This window comes from Mesoplodon bidens, assembly GCF_964165515.1.
Source record: "Mesoplodon bidens genome assembly, chromosome: 5".
Taxonomy (NCBI): Eukaryota; Metazoa; Chordata; class Mammalia; order Artiodactyla; family Ziphiidae; genus Mesoplodon; species Mesoplodon bidens.
In genome coordinates, this window is record NC_138161.1 from 137,390,081 (window position 1) to 137,410,661 (window position 20,581).

General features: G+C 37.4%; 1 protein-coding gene across 1 annotated transcript in view; it reads left to right on the plus strand.

Moving 5' to 3' along the window:
• ATR (ATR checkpoint kinase) overlaps positions 1–20,581 on the plus strand; it is a 110,054-nt gene that overhangs the window by 54,782 nt on the left and 34,691 nt on the right. The window contains exons 26-34 of the mRNA XM_081235594.1: positions 302–439; positions 1,274–1,484; positions 3,730–3,908; positions 13,305–13,469; positions 14,520–14,611; positions 17,047–17,138; positions 17,375–17,552; positions 18,733–18,912; positions 19,354–19,513. Of these exons, the coding sequence (XP_081091720.1) occupies positions 302–439; positions 1,274–1,484; positions 3,730–3,908; positions 13,305–13,469; positions 14,520–14,611; positions 17,047–17,138; positions 17,375–17,552; positions 18,733–18,912; positions 19,354–19,513 (1,395 nt within the window). The remainder of the gene's footprint in view (positions 1–301; positions 440–1,273; positions 1,485–3,729; positions 3,909–13,304; positions 13,470–14,519; positions 14,612–17,046; positions 17,139–17,374; positions 17,553–18,732; positions 18,913–19,353; positions 19,514–20,581) is intronic.

The window sequence follows — 20,581 nt, forward strand, 5'->3', positions numbered from 1 at the left end:
TATTTAGGGAAGTTAATCTGTAACAAAACGTGATTCATTTTAAAATGAACTGTAAGGGGAAAAGACCATTTTTGCTGAGATAGTTGGCAGCCCAGGTAGCTTCATTGCCTGTAGGGGTCTCAGCAGTTCAGGCACTTGACCAGAGGGATGGTGATCTGAAATCCTCCCTGCTTTGAGTGCATTTCTCCATAGAATACCCACTCTGCAATGTTAAGTTAGCTCACATGTTGTTTTTTGGCATTAATCAAAAGAATAAAATGAATAAAACTACTTACTTTCTCTAAACCATTGGAGTTTATAGGTGCGGCATGATCTTGCCAGTAAAATCTTTACCTGCTGTAGCATTATGATGAAGCATGATTTCAAGGTGACCATCTATCTTCTTCCACATATTCTAGTGTATGTTTTGTTGGGTTGTAATCAAGAAGATCAGCAGGAGGTAAGAAATACCATTTTATTTGGTTTCTGTTTGTCCAAACATTTATACAAGGTCATTAGTATTAAAAAGGCTACATATTAGTAGGAAATGTAGATCAAGGTATGCTATAATATGTAAGTACATATGAAAACGCTTACAAAATCCTTTTTTTATACTTTTATTTATCAAAGAGTTGTATACTGCTTAGTTCATATCCTTTACCTATTTGTGGTTGTGTATGTGTGTGTCCTTTTTAAATAATTGGTAGTTTGATATGTATTCTGGATACCAGTTTGTGCCAGTCATATCTCACAGAAATTTTTTCCAGTTAGTGGTTTTCTTTTTAACCTTTGTGTTTATACCTTTTGCCATGCAGAAATTTTAAATATAAATGCCAAATTTATAAATCTTTTGTAGCTTTTTAATTTAAACCTTTTATGTGATGCCTTCTCTTATCCAATGTCATGAACATATTTTCCTACATTTTTTTGATCCTTTTGTTTTAACATGCCCTTCAATTACTCTGAAATTGATTTTTTACAGGTACTGTGAGATATTGTTTAAAGTTTTATTTTCTACTAGTTAACAAGTAGTTTCATGATCATTTATTGAATAATCTAGAAGAATTTTTTAATATTTTTATATTTACTCTTGTGACTCTTTTACAGTATATTTTCTTTTCAGGGAAACATTTTATTGGCTTAATTATAGATGAGAAAAATGATTTATTATTAATCTATGATGGATTTTTTTCTTTTGAAAATTATTCCCTTAAAGTGGTTAGTCTTATATGTCAGGTAATAGTAAAATGATATCATGCAGACATATTATTCACCATAAAATGGTTCTTCTTAGGTTTATGCAGAAATTATGGCAGTTCTTAAGCATGACGATCAGCATACTATAAGTACCCAAGACAGTGCATCTGATCTGTGTCAGCTCAGTACACAGACTGTGTTCTCCATGCTTGACCATCTCACACAGTGGGCAAGGCACAAATTTCAGGCACTGAATGCTGAAAAATTTCCACAAGGCAAATCAAACAGAGATAAGGTGGAATCCATGAGTAAGTCATAACTTCTGAATACTTCCTTCTCTTAATTATTAAGCAGTTAGCTCCTTTCTGTATCAGTTCTGTATTTTAAGCATTAGCTTTTAAAAGACCTATGTTTTCTTGCATGCCTTTTTTTTCCTCCTTAAGGTGGCCTTTTTACTGAGAAAGAGCAGTGAATTTATAGTTAGAAAACCTCTCTTTAAATTCTTACTGTCACTTTCTTAAGCAAGACACATACCTAATTTTTCTTTGATCTCCCCTAGAAGATTGAGGATTAATTGGGATGGTGATGATATGAATTGTTAAGTGTGTATATATATGAATAGTGAAGTGTTCTTTATACTTTTTCACTTATAAGATACTCTTTGCAGTCTTTTCCACATTTAAGTTTTAAATTTCAAAGAGTTTACTTTCATTCATTTCATGGCCTATTTTTTTTCTTTATTTAATTCATCTCATTCTTTTTATTCTTCTTTTCCCCTTCTCTGGTATTGTTTGGTATCCAGCAGGCTCTCCAGATATGCTTAATGTATGTTACTATACTAGACCCTGCTACACCTACTATCGTGCTATTTCTTTCCCTGTGATATTACAACTCCCACAAAGGTGACTAAAAGAGGAATCTCATTAGAGTTTAAAATGACACTTGCCCCTATGATACAAGCACTTGATGAGAAGAATTATATTCATCAGACATTAATAGATACTCTTAATGTCTTTGAACTTTTGTGTTTTTCATTCTTGCAGCAAGTGGGTAAAGTATATGATACTTCTGCTTCTTGTATACTTTAGCCATTTTAGTGGGATCACATGACTTTCCCCCAAAGCTTCCAGGCTAATTGGAAAAACTGACTAAGACCCTTAAAGAGGCCTTCACTTACACCAAGTTCTCAGTTTGTGAGCATCTCCCTCTTGTTCCTATATCTGTGGAAGCACATACATTCCTGTTGTTAAGCACAACAGTTTGTTATCTTTCTAAGATTTTTTGGACTTGCAAATAATTATGTTTAGGGGAATGTTTTTCTCTGCAGTAAGACTAATTATTGATATATTTTACATTATTTCAACAATTGAATGTTTGTTTCTGTTTCTGCATGTGAAAATGATAACCAAAAAACCAAACGTGAACTCTGTTATTACCATTTCTTACTAAGTAATGAAAATTCTAGCTTTTAAGAGTAACATTTGTAATGTTTCAAAAGTACAATACTTTCTGGGCCTCCCTGGTGGCGCGGTGGTTGGGAGTCCGCCTGCCGATGCGGGGGATGCGGGTTCGTGCCCCGGTCTGGGAGGATCCCATATGCCGCGGAGCGGCTGGGCCCGTGAGCCATGGCCGCTGGGCCTGCGCGTCCGGAGCCTGTGCCCCGCAACGGGAGAGGCCACAGCGGTGAGAGGCCCGCGTGCCGCAAAAAAAAAAAAAAAAAAGTACAATACTTTAACATTTCTCATAATTTGAAGTGATTTACAAATTTTGATGGAAGTAAAGAATTTATTTTAAATATAATTTCTTTTAAATTTACTGTCTTGATTATGAAATTTATTTGTTTCCTGTTTTCTACATGCTGTTATGAGTCATTATTAAATTTTATAAGTTTTAAATAAGAATTCTTAAACTGGATAGTCCAGAAGTTTCTCAGGTAGGTCTTTCCTTAGACTCTTTAAAAAAATTGCCATTTTAAAGTATTTGTGATTTTACTTGAAAGGTACTTTTACTTTTTATTTCCATTGTATTAGTTAATATTGTATATATAGCAACACAGGAAAAAAATAGATTGTTAACAAAGAATCTTAAAATTAAAAAGAAGGCTATTTCTATAATTCTGCTTTTTCCCTACTAACAGCTATACTTTATCAGTGTTTTTATAGTTATTAATAATAAGTAACCCATCTTTGTATCTTTTGTATCATCTTTATATCTCCTCAACATTTAATATAAATTTACATGTAATTGTCACAACAACATTGTAAGTAAGGCAAGACAGATACTAATATTTCCCTTTTAAAAATGAGGAAACAGAAGCTCAAATAAGTTAAATGACTGTTCAAGGCAAGATAAGTCATAATGGTGCTGTTGGAGCAGGAATCTTCTGAGCAATCTTCTTGTTGGTAGTTACATTCTAAATAAGATACCCTAATACATTTAGATTAATTTATTTCATGAAATAAATTTAAAATAAATAAATTGAAATTTAAATGGGTACTTTTAAAATTTCATCTTCTCAGTCTTTAATTACTCAATTATCTTTTTATAATCTAGCACCTACTGTGGATTATGAAGACTATCAGAGTGTAACTCGTTTTCTAGACCTCATACCTCAGGATACTCTGGCAGTAGCGTCCTTTCGCTCCAAAGCATACACACGAGCTGTAATGCACTTTGAATCATTTATTACAGAAAAGAAGCAAAATATTCAAGAGCATCTTGGATTTTTACAGGTTTGATATTAATATAGTGAACTTAATAATGACATTTAATATTGCCAGTCTTTTATGTTTAGATTGTTCATTTTATTGGTTTAGACGATAATACTATGACTGTGTAGGGAAGAAAAGAAAGTAAGGGCCAGTGGGCCTAACACAGTGGATTAAATAAGAGGTCAAGATTGTTGGGCTTCTTTTCAGGTCAAAAAGCAGAGTGTGGTGAGAGAACTGGAAAATGAGTAGCTTGTAGTCTTTGGGTGATTAGTCCTCTCCTGCCTTTTTCTCCTTGTCTAGCTCTGAGTCTCTTGTTCATTGTTAAAGTCATTCCTTTACAAGGATGTTCAGCTCCCTCGTCTTTCTCCCTCTGTGTTGTATTCACTTTGTAAGACTCTAGTGCTGGATAAACTCACCCATCAGCTTTCCCAGTGTCTGCATGTAAGCAGCTGAACATCACTGGAGAAAAATCACACAATAGATTTTTAACTGGTTTTCCTTTCAATTCATAATCTCAAACATCAGTGGGACTCTTTAACACTGCCTTCAGTCATTCTATGTTTCTCTAGTAAAGACTACTTTCGCACTCTTCAAGATGACTATTTCTTACCTTCTCTTCATTTCTCTGCTTCCACCTTACTTACTCTGTTGAGATGATCTTGCTTCATTGTTCATTAGGAAAGTAGAAGCCAGATGTCTACCAAATCCGAAAAAACATTGGCATCTGTACCATATTCCCTTTCTTCCCTTCTCTTGTTCCTAAGGAAGGATCCCTTCCTGCCAAAATTCAGTTCTTCTACTTTTGTTCTTGATTTCAATCATTCAGATATTCCTGCTTTCTCCAATATCATTTATTTTTCTTTCTCAACCAGAGTACATGGAGCATATAGATATGCTCTGGTGTCGCCTGTAAAAAAATCTTAATTTTTTATAATTCCCTTCATCTTACAGTATCTTCTTCAGTTACTTCCCATCTTTCTGTTTCTTTTCACAGTCAGTTTTTAAAAGAACTGCCCATCTTCTCTGTATTCCTTCTTCACTTCCCATTTACTCTTTGCCCGTTCCAACAACAGTTCTTTCTCCATTGCACTGATTCTACTCTTGCTAAGAAAATTGGTGGCCTCCATGTTACCAAATCCAATAAATGCTTCCCGGTCCTCATTTTCTTAACCTCATGGCATCATTTGACCACTTCTTTATTAAGGTATTTTCTTTTCTCTCACAACTTCTGGGATACCACATTCTCCAGATTTCTTCAAACTACTCTGGTTTCTCCTCTCAGTTTCCTTTGTTAGTTCTTCATTGTCTATAAATATACAAGTACTCTGATGTCCTTCCACAGTCCTCTTTTCTTCCGTCCCTCTATTCATTTCCTAAATCATTTCATCCTTTCCCCTGCCATCTTTGTGCTAATTGCTCCCAAATTTTTATCTTCAGCCTGAATATCTCCTTTGAACCCAGATTTAGTGTCTTGTGTTTCTTTTTTATTAATTTTTTTTATTTTATTTTTTTATTAGTTTCTGCTTTATAACAAAGTGAATCAGTCATACATATACATCTGTCCCCACATCTCTTCCCTCATGCATCTCCCTCCCTCCCACCCTCCCCATCCCACCCCTCCAGGCGGTCACAAAGCACCAAGCTGATCTCCCTGTGCTCTGCGGCTGCTTCCCACTATCTGTCTACCTTACGTTTGGTAGTGTATATATGTCCATGCCTCTCTCTCGCTTTGTCACAGCTTACCCTTCCCACTCCCCATATCCTCAAGCCCATTGTCAAGTAGGTCTGTGTCATTATTCCCGTTTTACCCCTAGGTTCTTCATGACATTTTTTTTTTTAATTCCGTATATATGTGTTAGCATACGGTATTTGTCTTTCTCTTTCTGACTTACTTCACTCTGTATGACAGACTCTAGGTCTAGCCACCTCATTACAAATAGCTCAGTTTCATTTCTTTTTATGGCTGAGTAATATTCCATTGTATATATGTGCCACATCTTCTTTATCCATTCATCCGATGATGGACACTTAGGTTGTTTCCATCTCCGGGCTATTGTGAAGAGAGCTGCAATGAACATTTTGGTACATGTCTCTTTTTGAATTATGGTTTTCTCAGGGTATATGCCTAGTAGTGGGATTGCTGGGTCATATGGTAGTTCTACTTTTAGTTTTTTAAGGAACCTCCATACTGTTCTCCATAGTGGCTGTACCAATTCACATTCCCACCAGCAGTGCAAGAGTGTTCCCTTTTCTCCACACCCTCTCCAGCATTTATTGTTTCTAGATTTTTTGATGATGGCCATTCTGACTGGTGTGAGATGATATCTCACTGTAGTTTTGATTTGCATTTCTCTAATGATTAATGATGTTGAGCATTCTTTCATGTGTTTGTTGGCAGTCTGTGTATCTTCTTTGGAGAAATGCCTATTTAAGTCTTCTGCCCAGTTTTGGATTGGGTTGTTTGTTTTTTTGCTATTGAGCTGCATGAGCTGTTTATAAATTTTGGAGATTAATCCTTTGTCAGTTGCTTCATTTGCAAATATTTTCTCCCATTCTGAGGGTTGTCTTTTGGTCTTGTTTATGGTTTCCTTTGCTGTGCAAAAGCTTTGAAGTTTCATTAGGTCCCATTTTTTTATCTTTGTTTTTATTTCCATTTCTCTAGGAGGTGGGTCCAAAAGGATCTTGCTGTGATTTATGTCATAGAATGTTCTACCTATGTTTTCCTCTAAGAGTTTGATAGTTTCTGGCCTTACATTTAAGTCTTTAATCCATTTTCAGCTTATTTTTGTGTATGGTGTTAGGGAATGATCTAATCTCAAACTTTTACATGTCCCTGTCCATTTTTCGCAGCACCACTTATTGAAGAGGCTGTCCTTTCTCCACTGTACATTCCTGCCTCCTTTATCAAAGATAAGTTGGCCATATGTGCGTGGGTTTATCTCTGGGCTTTCTATCCTGATCCACTGATCTATCTTTCTGTTTTTATGCCAGTACCACACTGTCTTAATTACTGTAGCTTTGTAGTATAGTCTGAAGTCAGGGAGCCTGATTCCTCCAGCTCCGTTTTTCGTTCTCAAGATTGCTTTGGCTATTCGGCGTCTTTTGTTTTTCCAAACAAATTTTGAAATTTTTTGTTCAAGTTCTGTGAAAAATGCCAGTGGTAGTTTGATAGGGATTGCATTGAATCTGTAGATTGCTTTGGGTAGTAGAGTCATTTTCACAATATTGATTCTTCCAATCCAGGAGCATGGTATATCTCTCCATCTATTTGTAACATCTTTAATTTCTTTCATCAGTGTCTTATAATTTTCTGCATACAGGTCTTTTGTCTCCTTAGGTAGGTTTATTCCTAGATATTTTATTCTTTTTGTTGCAATGGTAAATGGGAGTGTTTTCTTGATTTCATTTTCAGATTTTTCATCATTAGTGTACAGGAATGCCAGAGATTTCTGTGCATTAATTTTGTATCCTGCTACTTTACCAAATTCATTGATTAGCTCTAGTAGTTTTTCGGTAGCATCTTTAGGATTCTCTATGTATAGTATCATGTTATCTGCAAACAGTGACAGCTTTACTTCTTCTTTTCCAATTTGGATTCATTTTATTTCCTTTTCTTCTCTGATTGCTGTGGCTAAAACTTCCAAAACTAGGTTGAATAAGAGTGGTGAGAGTGGGCAGCCTTGTCTTGTTCCTGATCTTAGTGGAAATGGTTTCAGTTTTTCACCATTGAGGACAATGTTGGCTGTGGGTTTATCATATATGGCCTTTATTATGTTGAGGAAAGTTCCCTCTATGCCTACTTTCTGCAGGGTTTTTATCATAAATGGGTGTTGAATTTTGTCGAAAGCTTTCTCTGCATCTATTGAGATGATCATATGGTTTTTCTCCTTCAACTTGTTAACATGGTGTATCACATTGATTGATTTGCGTATATTGAAGAATCCTTGCATTCCTGGAATAAACCCCACTTGATCATGGTGTATGATCCTTTTAATGTGCTATTGGATTCTGTTTGCTAGTATTTTGTTGAGGATTTTTGCATCTATGTTCATCAGTGATATTGGCCTGTAGTTTTCTTTCTTTGTGACATCCTTGTCTGGTTTTGGTATCAAGGTGATGGTGGCCTCGTAGAATGAGTTTGGGAGTGTTCCTTCCTCTGATATTGTTTGGAAGAGTTTGAGAAGGATGGGTGTTAGCTCTTCTTTAAATGTTTGATAGAACTCGCCTGTGAAGCCATCTGGTCCTGGGCTTTAGTTTGATGGAAGATTTTTAATCACAGTTTCAATTTCAGTGCTTGTGATTGGTCTATTCATATTTTCTAGTTCTTCCTGATTCAGTCTTGGCAGGTTGTGCATTTGTAAGAATTTGTCCATTTCTTCCAGGTTGTCCATTTTATTGGCATAGAGTTGCTTATAGTAATCTCTCATGATCTTTTGTATTTCTGCAGTGTCAGTTGTTACTTCTCCTTTTTCATTTCTAATTCTATTGATTTGAGTCTTCTCTCTTCTTTTCTTGATGAGTCTGGCTAATGGTTTGTCAATTTTGTTTATCTTCTCAAAGAACCAGCTTTTAGTTTGGTTGATCTTTGCTATCGTTTCCTTCATTTCTTTTTCATTTATTTCTGATCTGATCTTTATGATTTCTTTCCGTCTGCTAACTTTGGGGGTTTTTTGTTCTTCTTTCTCTAATTGCTTTAGGTGCAGGGTCAGGTTGTTTACTCGAAATGTTTCCTGTTTCTTAAGGTGGGATTGTATTGCTATAAACTTCCCCCTTAGAACTGCTTTTGCTGCGTCCCATAGGTTTTGGGTCGTCGTGTCTCCATTGTCATTTGTTTCTAGGTATTTTTTAATTTCCTCTTTGATTTCTTCAGTGATCACTTCGTTATTGAGTAGTGTATTGTTTAGCCTCCATGTGTTTGTATTTTTTACAGATCTTTTCCTGTAATTGATGTCTAGTCTCATAGCATTGTGGTTGGAAAGGATACTTGATACAATTTCAATTTTCTTAAATTTACCAAGGCTTGATTTGTGACCCAAGATATGATCTATCCTGGAGAATGTTCCATGAGCACTTGAGAAAAATGTGTATTCTGTTGTTTTTGGATGGAATGTCCTATAAATATCAACTAAGTCCATCTTGTTTAATGTATCATTTAAAGCTTGTGTTTCCTTATTTATTTTCATTTTGGATGATCTGTCCATTGGTGAAAGTGGGGTGTAAAAGTCCCCTACTATGATTGTGTTACTGTCGATTTCCCCTTTTATGGCTGTTAGTATTTGCCTTATGTATTGAGGTGCTCCTATGTTGGGTGCATAAATACTTACAATTGTTATATCTTCTTCTTGGATCAATCCCTTTATCGTTATGTAGTGTCCTTCTTTGTCTCTTCTAATAGTCTTTATTTTAAAGTCTATTTTGTCTGATATAAGAATTGCTACTCCAGCTTTCTTTTGATTTCCATTTGCATGGAATATCTTTTTCCATCCCCTTACTTTCAATCTGTATGTGTCTCTAGGTCTGAAGTGGGTCTCTTGTAGACAGCATATATATGGGTCTTGTTTTTGTATTCATTCAGCCACTCTGTGTCTTTTGGTGGGAGCATTTAGTCCCTTTACATTTAAGGTAATTATTGATATGTATGTTCCTATTCCCGTTTCCTTAATTGCTTTGGGTTCATTATTGTAGGTATATTCCTTCTCTTGTGTTACTTGCCTAGAGAAGTTCCTTTAGCATTTGTTGTAAAGCTGGTTTGGTGGTGCTGAACTCTCTCAGCTTTTGCTTGTCTGTAAACGTTTTAATTTCTCCATCAAATCTGAATGAGATCCTTGCTGGGTAGAGTAATCTTGGTTGCAGGTTTCTCTCCTTCATCACTTTAATTATGTCCTGCCACTCCCTTCTGGCTTGTAGAGTTTATGCTGAAAGATCAGCTGTTAACCTTATGGGGATTCCCTTGTGTGTTATTTGTTGTTTTTCCCTTGCTGCTTTTAATATGATTTCTTTGTGTTTAATTTTTGACAGTTTTATTAATATGTGTCTTGGCATATTTCTCCTTGGATTTACCCTATATGGGACTCTCTGTGCCTCCTGGACTTGACTATTTCCTTTCCCATATTAGGGAAGTTTTCAACTATAATCTCTTCAAATATTTTCTCAGTCCCTTTCTTTTTCTCTTCTTCTTCTGGAACCCCTATAATTCGAATGTTGGTGCATTCAATGTTGTCCCAGAGGTCTCTGAGACTGTCCTCTGTTCTTTTCATTCTTTTTTCTTTATTTTGCTCTGCATCAGTTATTTCCACTATTTTATCTTCCACCTCACTTATCCGTTCTTCTGCCTCAGTTATTCTGCTATTGATCCCATCTAGAGTATTTTTCATTTCATTTATTGTGTTTTTAATCGATGCTTGATTCATCTTTAGTTCTTCTAGGTATTGTTAACTGTTTCTTGCATTTTGTCTATTGTATTTCCAAGATTATGGATCTTGGAAATAGAATCTTGGATCAGCTTTACTATCATTATTCTGAATTCTTTTTCAGGTAGACTGCCTATTACCTCTTCATTTGTTAGGTCTGGTGGGTTTTTATCTTGCTCCTTCACCTGCTGTGTGTTTTTCTGTCTTCTCATTTTGCTTATGTTACTGTGTTTGGGGTCTCCTTTTTGCAGGCTGCTGATTCGTAATTCCCGTTGTTTTTGGTGTCTGTCCTCAGTGGCTAAGGTTGTTTCAATAGGTTGTGTAGGCTTCCTGGTGGGGGGGACTATGCCTGTGTTCTGGTGGTTGAGGCTCGATCTTGTCTTTCTGGTGGACAGGTCCACGTCTGGTGGTGTGTTTTGGGGTTCCTATGGCCTTATTATGTTTTTAGGTAGCCTCTCTGCTAATGGGTGGGGTTGTGTTCCTGCCTTGCTAGTTGCTTGGCATAGGGTGACCAGCACCGTAGCTTGCTGGTCGTTGACTGAAGCTGGGTGCTGGTGTTGAGATGGAGATCTCTGGGAGATTTTCGCTGCTTGATATTATGTGGAGCTGGGAGGTCTCTTGTGGACCCGTGTCCTAAAGTTGGCTCTCCCACTTCAGAGGCACAGCACTGACTCCTGGCTGCATCACCAAGAGCCTTTCATCCACCCGGCTCAGAATAACAGGGAGAAAAAGTAGAAAGAAAGAATTAGTAGAAGAAAGAAAGAGAGAGGGAAAGAAAGGAAGAAGGGAAGAAAGGAAGGAAGAAAGAAATAAAGGAGGGAGGGAGGGAGGGAGGAAGGATGGAAAGAAAGAAGGAAAGAAAGGAGGGAGGGCGGGAGGAATGAAAGCAAAAGGAAGAGTGAATGGAAGAAGGGAGGGAGGGAGGGAGGTAGAAAAGAAAGAAAGAAAGACAGGAGGGAGGGAGGGAGGAAGGAAAGAAAAAGAAAGTGGAAAGAAGAAGGGTGGGAGGGAGGGAGGGAGGAAAGAAAAAGAAAGGAAAGGAGGAGCGGAGGGAGGGAGGAAGGGAAGGTAGGAAAAAAAGAAAGAGCAGGTAAAGTAAAATAGAATAAAGTATGAAATATAGTAGCGTTATTAAAATTAAAAAGTAATTATTGAAAAAAAAACGGACCGATAGAACCCTGGGACATATGGTGGAAGCAAAGCTATACAGAGAGAATCTTACACAGAAGATTACACATACACATTCACAAAAAGATAGCAGGGGGAAAAATCAAAAATCCTGCTCTCCAAGTCCACCTCCTCAATTTGGGATAATTCGTTGTAAAAAGAGGAAAAGGGGGGAAAGTCTTAAATCTTGTCCTCAAAGTCCACTTCCTCAATTTGGGATGATTCGCTGTCCATTCATGCACTCCACAGACGCAGGGCACATCAAGTGGACCGTGGAGCTTTAATCCGCTGCCTCCGAGGCTGCACAGAGAGATTTCTCTTCTCTGCTCTCACAGCTCCCGGGTCTCAGCCTTGGACCTGGCCCTGCCTCTGCGCGTAGGTCGCCGGAGGGCGTCCGTTCTTCGCTCAGACAGGACGGGTTTAAAGGAGCCGCTGATTCGGGGGCTCTGGCTCACTCAGGCAGAGGGGAGGGAGGGGCGCGCAATGTGGGGCGGGCCTGCGGCGGCAGAGGCCGGCGTGACGTTGCAGCAGCCCGTGGCGCTCCGTGCGCTTTCCCGGGAAAGCCGTCCCCGGGTCCCGGGACCCCGGCAGTGGCGGGGTGCACAGGCCCCCCGGAAGGCAGGGCGGACAGTGACCCGCGCTCGCACACAGGCCCCGCGGCGGCGGCGGCGGCGGCGGCAGCGGCAGCAGCGGCAGCGGCAGCAGCAGCAGCAGCCCCAGCGTCCCACGCCCGTCTCCGAGGTCCGCGCCTTACCCGCGGCTCGCGCCTGTCTCCGGCGCTTCCCCAAGCAGCCCTCTTAATGCCCTCTCCTCGCGCACCAGGAAACAAAAGGGAAAAAAGTCTCTTGCCTCTTCGGCAGCTCCAGACCCTTTCCCCGGACTCCCTCCGGGCTAGCCGTGGTGCACTAACCCCTTCAGGCTCTCTTCCTGCCGCCAGCCCCAGTCCTCTCCCTGCGCTCCGGCTGAAAGCCGATACCCGAGCCTCAGCTCCCAGCCCCGCCCGCCCAGGCAGCCGAGCAGACAAGCCTCTCGGGCTGGTGTGTGCCTGAGGGCACCGGTCCTCTGTGCCGGAATCTCTCCGCTTTGCTCTCCACACCCCTGTTGCTGCGCTCTCCTCTGCTACTCCGAAGCTTTCCCCCTCCGCCACCTGCAGTCTCCTCGCGCGAAGGGGCTTGTAGTGTGTAGAAACCTTCCCCCCTTCACGGCTCCCTCCCACTGGTGCAGGTCCCGTCCCTATCCTATTGTCTCTGTTTATTCTTTTTTTCTTTTGCCCTACCCAGGTATGTGGGGAGCTTCTTGCCTTTTGGGGGGTCTGAGGTCTTCTGTCAGCGTTCAGTAGGTGTTCTGTAGGAGTTGTTCCACGTGTAGATGAATTTCTGATGTATCTGTGGGGAGGAAGGTGATCTCCGCGTCTTACTCTTGCGCCATCTTCCTCCGGGCCTTGTGTTTCTTGAAAGCATCTCAATATGAATATATTAAAATGCTGTTTAAAATGTTTTTAAGTTTTAAAATGCAATAAAATACTTATAAACTATACTCAACAGAATTTATGATATATTGGATTTTTAAAAGAGTTCACGACTTTGAGGTTCTTTACAGCTCTCATTATCAATAACAGTTACTAGTATAGATTTGTATTTAAGTGGAATATGAGTATATTTAAGTGGAACAGAATGCCTGGAAATAAGTTTGCAGTTTCACTGTGAATCTATCTTGAAACAAATAGATATTGTTGCTTTGAGAAAAAAATTCTTATATTTTTTTTTACATAAACTGGTGGCTTTATAGTTCTATTTCCAGTTGTGTTTTTTCCCCCTTGTTTTTTAATGATTGAACAAAGAAATTGTATGCTGCTATGCATGAACCAGATGGAGTGGCTGGAGTAAGCGCAATTCGAAAGGCAGAACCATCTCTAAAAGAACAGATCCTTGAACATGAAAGCATCGGCTTACTGAGGGATGCCACTGCTTGTTATGACAGGGCTATTCAGTTAGAACCAGACCAGGTAAGAGATAAATGAAAGGCCTTGTAACAAAAAGAACCCTGAACTAGGAACTTTGGAAACCTTAATTTCAATACTGTCTCTACCAGTGTCACAGTGTGTCTGGAAAATATTTAACCGTCTCTGAACTTGAGTTTCCTGATTGATAAAATTAGAGACATGCTAGAGGATCTCAGAGATCACTTCCAATACCAAATTTCTGTGACCTTACAAACTCCCAAATAAATGAGATTTACTGTGAAGTATACTTAATTAAACTCTATGTTCCATTACTCTAAAATTGATATAATTTTAGTTTGCTGTTAAAAGTATAAGACTTGAATCAATTTTTAATAATAATAGTGATTCTCTACAGCCTAAGAAACTTTTTCAGATTACACATGCCCCCATCACCATCTGGGAATCTCTGAAATGGTCCCTTAGAATCACTGGGCTACAGTTGCTAACGGGGGGACGTTGCATATCTCATGTATGTTGGAACAGGTTTAGAGTCACTGATTTATAATCTTGGCTTAGATCCTCTCTAATCTCGGGGTATTCCTTTTTGTCATAATTGACATGTTCACTTTCTCAAAAGTTCAGTGTGTAGGGCCTTTATTTTTCACAGGCTTGTTTTCAATTTTAAAGAATATTTCACAATCCTATTTAACTTTTCAGTTACTGAAGCCCAAAATCGATATTAATAATATTGTGATGTTTGAGTTTTAATTTTTACGTGAGAAATAATATGACAAATAATCTTTAAACAAAGTATTAAGGAGTACTTGTTACTTTTATATTTGATCTGAACCAAAAATCAGACTATATCTGGAAAAGATAATAAATGTAATCTGAGATTTTTTGTAGGTTGTCTCCATTAAAAAAAAAAAATTCAGATGTGTTTAGGACATCGGTAGAGGGCTTTGCCATATAGCCAAGCAAGTCAGTTGTTAAACTAAGAAAGGTAGGCTCAGTGAGGTAAATAGCATTTTTTAATGAATATCAGTTAAACACTTTTTGGTTCCTAAGATATATTTGTAACAGTTGCTATTTTAAATACTTTTAAATTTCCAGATCATTCACTATCATGGCGTAGTGAAGTCCATGTTAGGTCTTGGTCAGCTGTCTACTGTAATCACTCAGGTGAATGGAGTGCATGCTAACAGGTAATGTTTTTTTAAAAGAATGATTTTCTTTTGTTGTTGGTTTGGAATGGGAAATTTTTAATTAATTAATTGGGTTGAAGTAATGTTTACTAAAGTAATGAAATCTTTTTTGTTTTCATGGTGTTGGAGATAAACACCAAAGAATAACTTTTCCTACTGTCTCTTAAGTCAATCTAGCACTTAACAGCTTATCTTCTCTGCAAAGAGTCATCCTTGAATTACATTTGCTTTATGACAGGAACCTGTAAGACTTCACCTACTATTGGTGAAGCTCATATTAGTATTTCCAGAAGATATCTAACCTCTGCCTACATTATCAGCACCAGTTATTTTCTGTGCTGGGGAGAGGGAAACTTTGTGACTGAACTAAGGAATACCGCTCTAGAATGTGTGGGTTGATCTTCTCCTAAAAGACTAGTAAAAATGAAAGCAGCCTTCCTTTCCTAAAGAAAGTGGGTTCCTTATAGCAAACCAAACGATACCCCCCCAAAAAGTACTTATATGTGGCAGAGATTAAGACATGCATGGTTCTTCTAGTTTAGAGAATTACTAGAGAGGTTGGTTGTGCTCTTGAAGCTGCCTTGCTCTGCAAGCTAAAAGCCTTACTCCTTAATGTATTTACCAGACCCCAGTTGACTTTTCTGGACAGTGAGATCTGGTCAAAAGAGATGGCATCTTAGTTTGCCAAAGAGCACAGGCCACTGTTTTTAGTTAGTTCACACTGAAAACATCTCTTCTAAGTACAGTTTCTATAAATTCCAAACTGTGATTTTAAAGATCACTGTTCTACAGTGTCTGGGAGTAGAGAAGCTCAGTGTTAGTTGGATGGTTAGTGGATTTACGAAATGATGAAAGAAGCTTTACGGAAGCAAGGAAAGATTCGTTATATGTTTTAGATATGTTTCTCCAGATTAATTGAGAGACCTTGTGAATAAAGGGGTTGCAGAAATTTGGGAAAGTTTGTTTTGGCTCAAGCCGAGGTGTCATGTTTCCTTATGATGCACACTGCACAGTCTTCTCTTTGGATCTGGGATACATAGAGCCTCCTGATTGTTTGATTTGTGAAAAGGCAAGTTTCAGTATTCAATGAAGGATACTGTATCATTGAAGCAAATGGTCATTGAGGGGATGAGTTTTCCTTGGGGAGAATATTTGCGTTTAAACAAATATTTCTCCAAAATTATTGACTGTGCTTAACCTACACAATCATTTTTTTAATACATTTATGTAAGTAAGTTCTCACAGCCTGATCTTCATTGCCATTTGGTACTTCTTGGTGTGATATATCCCCTCTGGAGAGCAACTCCTGCTAATTCTACTCAGATTTGTATCCTAAAATTTTGATACTTTGGCATTGAGTGATAAGCTAGTGAAGTTATTCAAAGTTGGACTTTTGAAAATTATATTTCTGTTGTATTTCTTTTAGCTTTGTTCTAAATTGTTCTTGGTGGTATTTAGACATTAGAGAATCTTTGATATTTATGCTACTACTTTAGTTTTTTTAAATAAAAATTGATTGACTCATTTGTTATGTTTTTACTACAGAAAGAACAAGGAGGGCTTTTAAGGGCATTGATCCCAGCCTCCCTGAGTCTGTTACCTTATTTATAGTATGTGTACCTTTGGTATTATTAGGTAATTAAATAGAAAAATGTGCCTAGCTGAGGGTTTAGCATATAGCAGGTATTCAAATTATATGATTTAATAAAGAAGAAACATGGGGAAGTATAGCTTCTTCTATACAGTCAGGATCAAAACATCACTAGCCATCTTAGTGTCACATAAGTAGGATACTTAAAACAAATAATTACCTATATAATGCTGCTTTTAAAAACCCCAATTTTAAAGTAACTGAAAATAATTTAAGAATAGTTATGTATTTTAGGTAGCTAATTTTGTATCCTTTGTCATACTATTGACACATAATTTGTAACATTGTTATGCCTTTATTATTGAGTGTCCTATGTACCCCAGTGCTCAACCTACCCCACCAGCTTCTATGTTTTTTGTCTTAAATTTAATTCAAAATACCAAGTTATTAGAATTGCTTACCTCTGAATGCATGTATGTTCAGTTGACTCTTTTTTCTCCCTGCTCTTTGTTCAAGTTAAGCATGCAGCTCCTTTTACAACTGCTCTTTGTAATTATCCAGGCATTAATTCTGCTCTAATATATGGCAAATTTGTCCCCAAAAACAGCATTTTTAAATGGCTGTATCAGAAGTAATTATTGAAAAAAATGTTTTGGGGGACTGGAAACATTACAATTTGGGGGATTGTTTTGGATAGAGATAATTATTTTGTACCTACATGCAAAATACAATACAATGAATAGAGCAATAAATAACTACAATAAATAGAGTATCTAAACCAATGAAAAAATCTCTAAATGCCACTTTAAATAAATGTTTAAATGATACGGATTTCTTTTAACAGGTCTGAATGGACAGATGAATTAAACACATACAGAGTGGAAGCAGCTTGGAAATTGTCACAGTGGGATTTGGTAGAAAACTATTTGGCAGCAGGTAAAATTACTTCTTAAAATATAAGCAGTTTTAATATGCCATAAATATTTAGACTTAAGTAGCTGAGCAACATTCGTAATTAATCTCTCAGCTTGTTTTATGATTGCCTTGTTTAAGTTCAAAGTGGAATGAAACCATCTGTTCCAGATTTCTTTTGACCATTTTATCAAATGAAATAAAGCTTGTTCTGGGATCCAGCTATCATGGCATGCCTTGACTCTTCATTTGTTTTTCAGATGGGAAATCTACAACGTGGAGTGTCAGACTGGGACAGTTATTATTATCAGCTAAAAAAAAAGATATCACAGCTTTTTATGACACATTGAAACTAGTGAGAGCAGAACAAATTGTACCTCTTTCAGCTGCAAGCTTTGAAAGAGGCTCTTACCAACGAGGATATGAATATATTGTGAGGTATTTTGAGGCTTCCATTTTTATATTCCTGGTCTGTAGGTGTCATATGACAGGCTTGGAATTTTGTGCTCGCTAAATAAATGATAGTGTGTTTGGTGTTACGCAGAGCTCACAAAATGGCTCTTTTCATTTTTTTTACCTCACAATCACCCTATCTATAGTTTTCTAAAAATATTCTAACATACATCCTTTTAATTAGAGAGGCAATTATGAGACTTCTAAAAAATAGCAAAAATATCTTACATTTGTCTTGTTGTAATGTCATAGTTTATTTTCTATATAACCTAAATAACTAGACGTCTACTCTGCCTGGCACATTGGTGCTCAATACTTGTTGGTTCCCTTTCCTTTTCTCTTTGAGAAATGCATTTGACATTTCCCACTCCCCCCTCAAATGTAGGTATTACATTACTCACAAGTAATATTAATATTACAAGTAATATTAATTTTTAGAGGTAAGGAAGAAAATGATGGAAAACATTTTAGGTCTGTTAATTTACCTGAAGAAAAGAATAAAACATATGTTGTAATTGAACAACAGTAAATTAAAAAGAAATATATGCTATTTTTAAAATTATATTTTGTATCAGCCCGTTTGGTAACAGCTTAATGAAACCAGAGATTGGACCACTGGGATTAATTCAGTTATGTAGCTATTCAACTGCATGCTTGAACACTGGGTTATAGACATGGGAAAAAGCTAATTTGAACGTATCACAAATGTTTCCATCAGCCTTAGGAAAAAAAAAAATTAAAATTGCATTCATTTCACAATTTTTTACTGGCATCTACTATGCCAGGTCCTCTTACAATAGCACCAGCAATATATACAAATATTTACATTGATTTATATTTTCTTTTATCTTTATACAGGTGGTAAAGTCTGGCTTTCATACATTTGAATTTAGTTTTATATACCCTTCTCCAATTTAATTAGAGGGGTCTAGGGATCATAGCAAAGCACTGACTATTCAAATCAACATAAATTAGTGTTTATACCCAATTTGAAAAGTTATAAATGTTACTGTTTATATACCAAGAATATATATTGGTTAAAGTTCTTCCAAAGAAAACTGCACATTTCATATTCTTCATGGTTAATTTAAAGTACATGCTTTATATGTCAGATTAATATGGCTGACTATGATAACATATTAACATAGGCTCTATCTGTCTTCAGATTGCACATGTTGTGTGAGTTGGAGCATAGCGTCAAACCAGTTTTTCACCAGTCTCCAGGTGACAGTACTCAAGAAGATTCACTAAATTGGGTAGCTCGACTGGAAATGACCCAGAATTCCTACAGAGCAAAGGAGCCCATACTGGCTCTCCGGAGAGCTTTATTAAGCCTCAACAAAAGGTTTTACACACTTTTTTTTTGCATGTCAGTTATTGTGAATTTAGTATTATATTTGCATATTACTTGGGAGTATTTATCTTTCCTAATTTTCTCTCTGAATCTGTATTTTTCTATTGTCAGTTGTCAAGTCTACACTATATAGGTAAAATGAGCCTAGAACTTAAAAATTACTTTTATGTGCAATATATCATTTTTTTAATGTTGAAAACCTATCTGGGGGAGGTACAGATATAAGTCAATAGTAAGGTCTTCATAGGCTTGTAATTGATAACAATGGAGAACTCTAAGAAAATTAAAATTAGTTTTTTAACAAATAAATATTCTTTGATTCCTTTGAAAAGATATATTGAGAAGGTTCCATGTTGGGAAGAGATATTTTAATTAAGCTGTTGGATATGCTTAAAAATGCTCTTTCCCCCCCGTTTTGTCACATTCCTTTAGACCAGATTACAAAGAAATGGTTGGAGAATGCTGGCTACAGAGTGCCAGAGTAGCTCGAAAGGCTGGTCACCACCAGACAGCCTACAATGCTCTCCTTAATGCTGGAGAATCACGACTTGCTGAACTGTATGTGGAAAGGGCAAAGTGGCTGTGGTCCAAGGTAATGGCCAAGGGGGCGTCATCGTACGTACTTCCATCATAGGTACTTCCTACAAAGGCATGACAGAGATTAGATCCCTAATCTAAATTCAGAACCTTCTTTTTCTGTCACCTTTCTGCATCATTTATCTACCATCATCTGGAAGAAACTTCCTTCTATCCTGAAGTCCCCAAATATTTTCCCATTTCAAGACTGAAAGTGCAGTTCTTTCTGTTTTCATCTGTCTTCCATTTTTTTCTTGAGGGAAATGACCAATTTTTACTTTGTTTTTACCTTCTATATATATATTATACATGAGTGCACTCAAGAAATGTTTAGGTGAACATAACACTGTCCTTATTACATTCTTGGCAGATAATTAGTTTTGTGTAGGCTTGCCACTGTTGCTGTAAAGATCCACCTCTAATCTAGCCTGTCAGAAAGGGTTTAGCTTCAGAACAAACGTCCTCAGCAACCCTCAGATTAAAGCTACAGTTATAAGAAGGGGGCTTTTAAAACATACAAACTCCTTGAAAAGCTCATGCCGCAGATTTAAAGGACTCTTACTATCGTATCTCCTCATGCTTGCCACCAGTCTAGAATTAGTAGTAGGCATAGCATGTTCTGAAATTGACGGTTAGCAACTATAGTTGGTGCCATCTGTGATTAAACTAACTTTTATGGTGGCTAAGAAAGGACAGGGGAGATGTTTCCTGGATGGGAGATGAAAGTAATAATTCAGCCTGCATTAGTCACGTCATTTTCAGAGCTAGTGCTAGAACATGTATGTATTGTAGTACCTTAAATTCAGTATGCTCAAAATGCAATTCATCATGTAAAATTCACTGTTTCTCCTCCCATATTCCTTATTTTTCTGAGTAGAACTCTTATCACATTCTCTCATTTATGACAGTAATCTGGGCATCATCTTGAACTTCTTCCTCTCCCTCACTTTCCACATCAAGTTGGAGACTAAATTGACCTTAGAAATATCTTTTGAATCCTCTCCCTCTTATTTATCTTTGCTGTTTTCCTTCATGCCCTTAGCATTTACACCCTCTGGCAATATTAACAGTTTTTTTTGAGGTC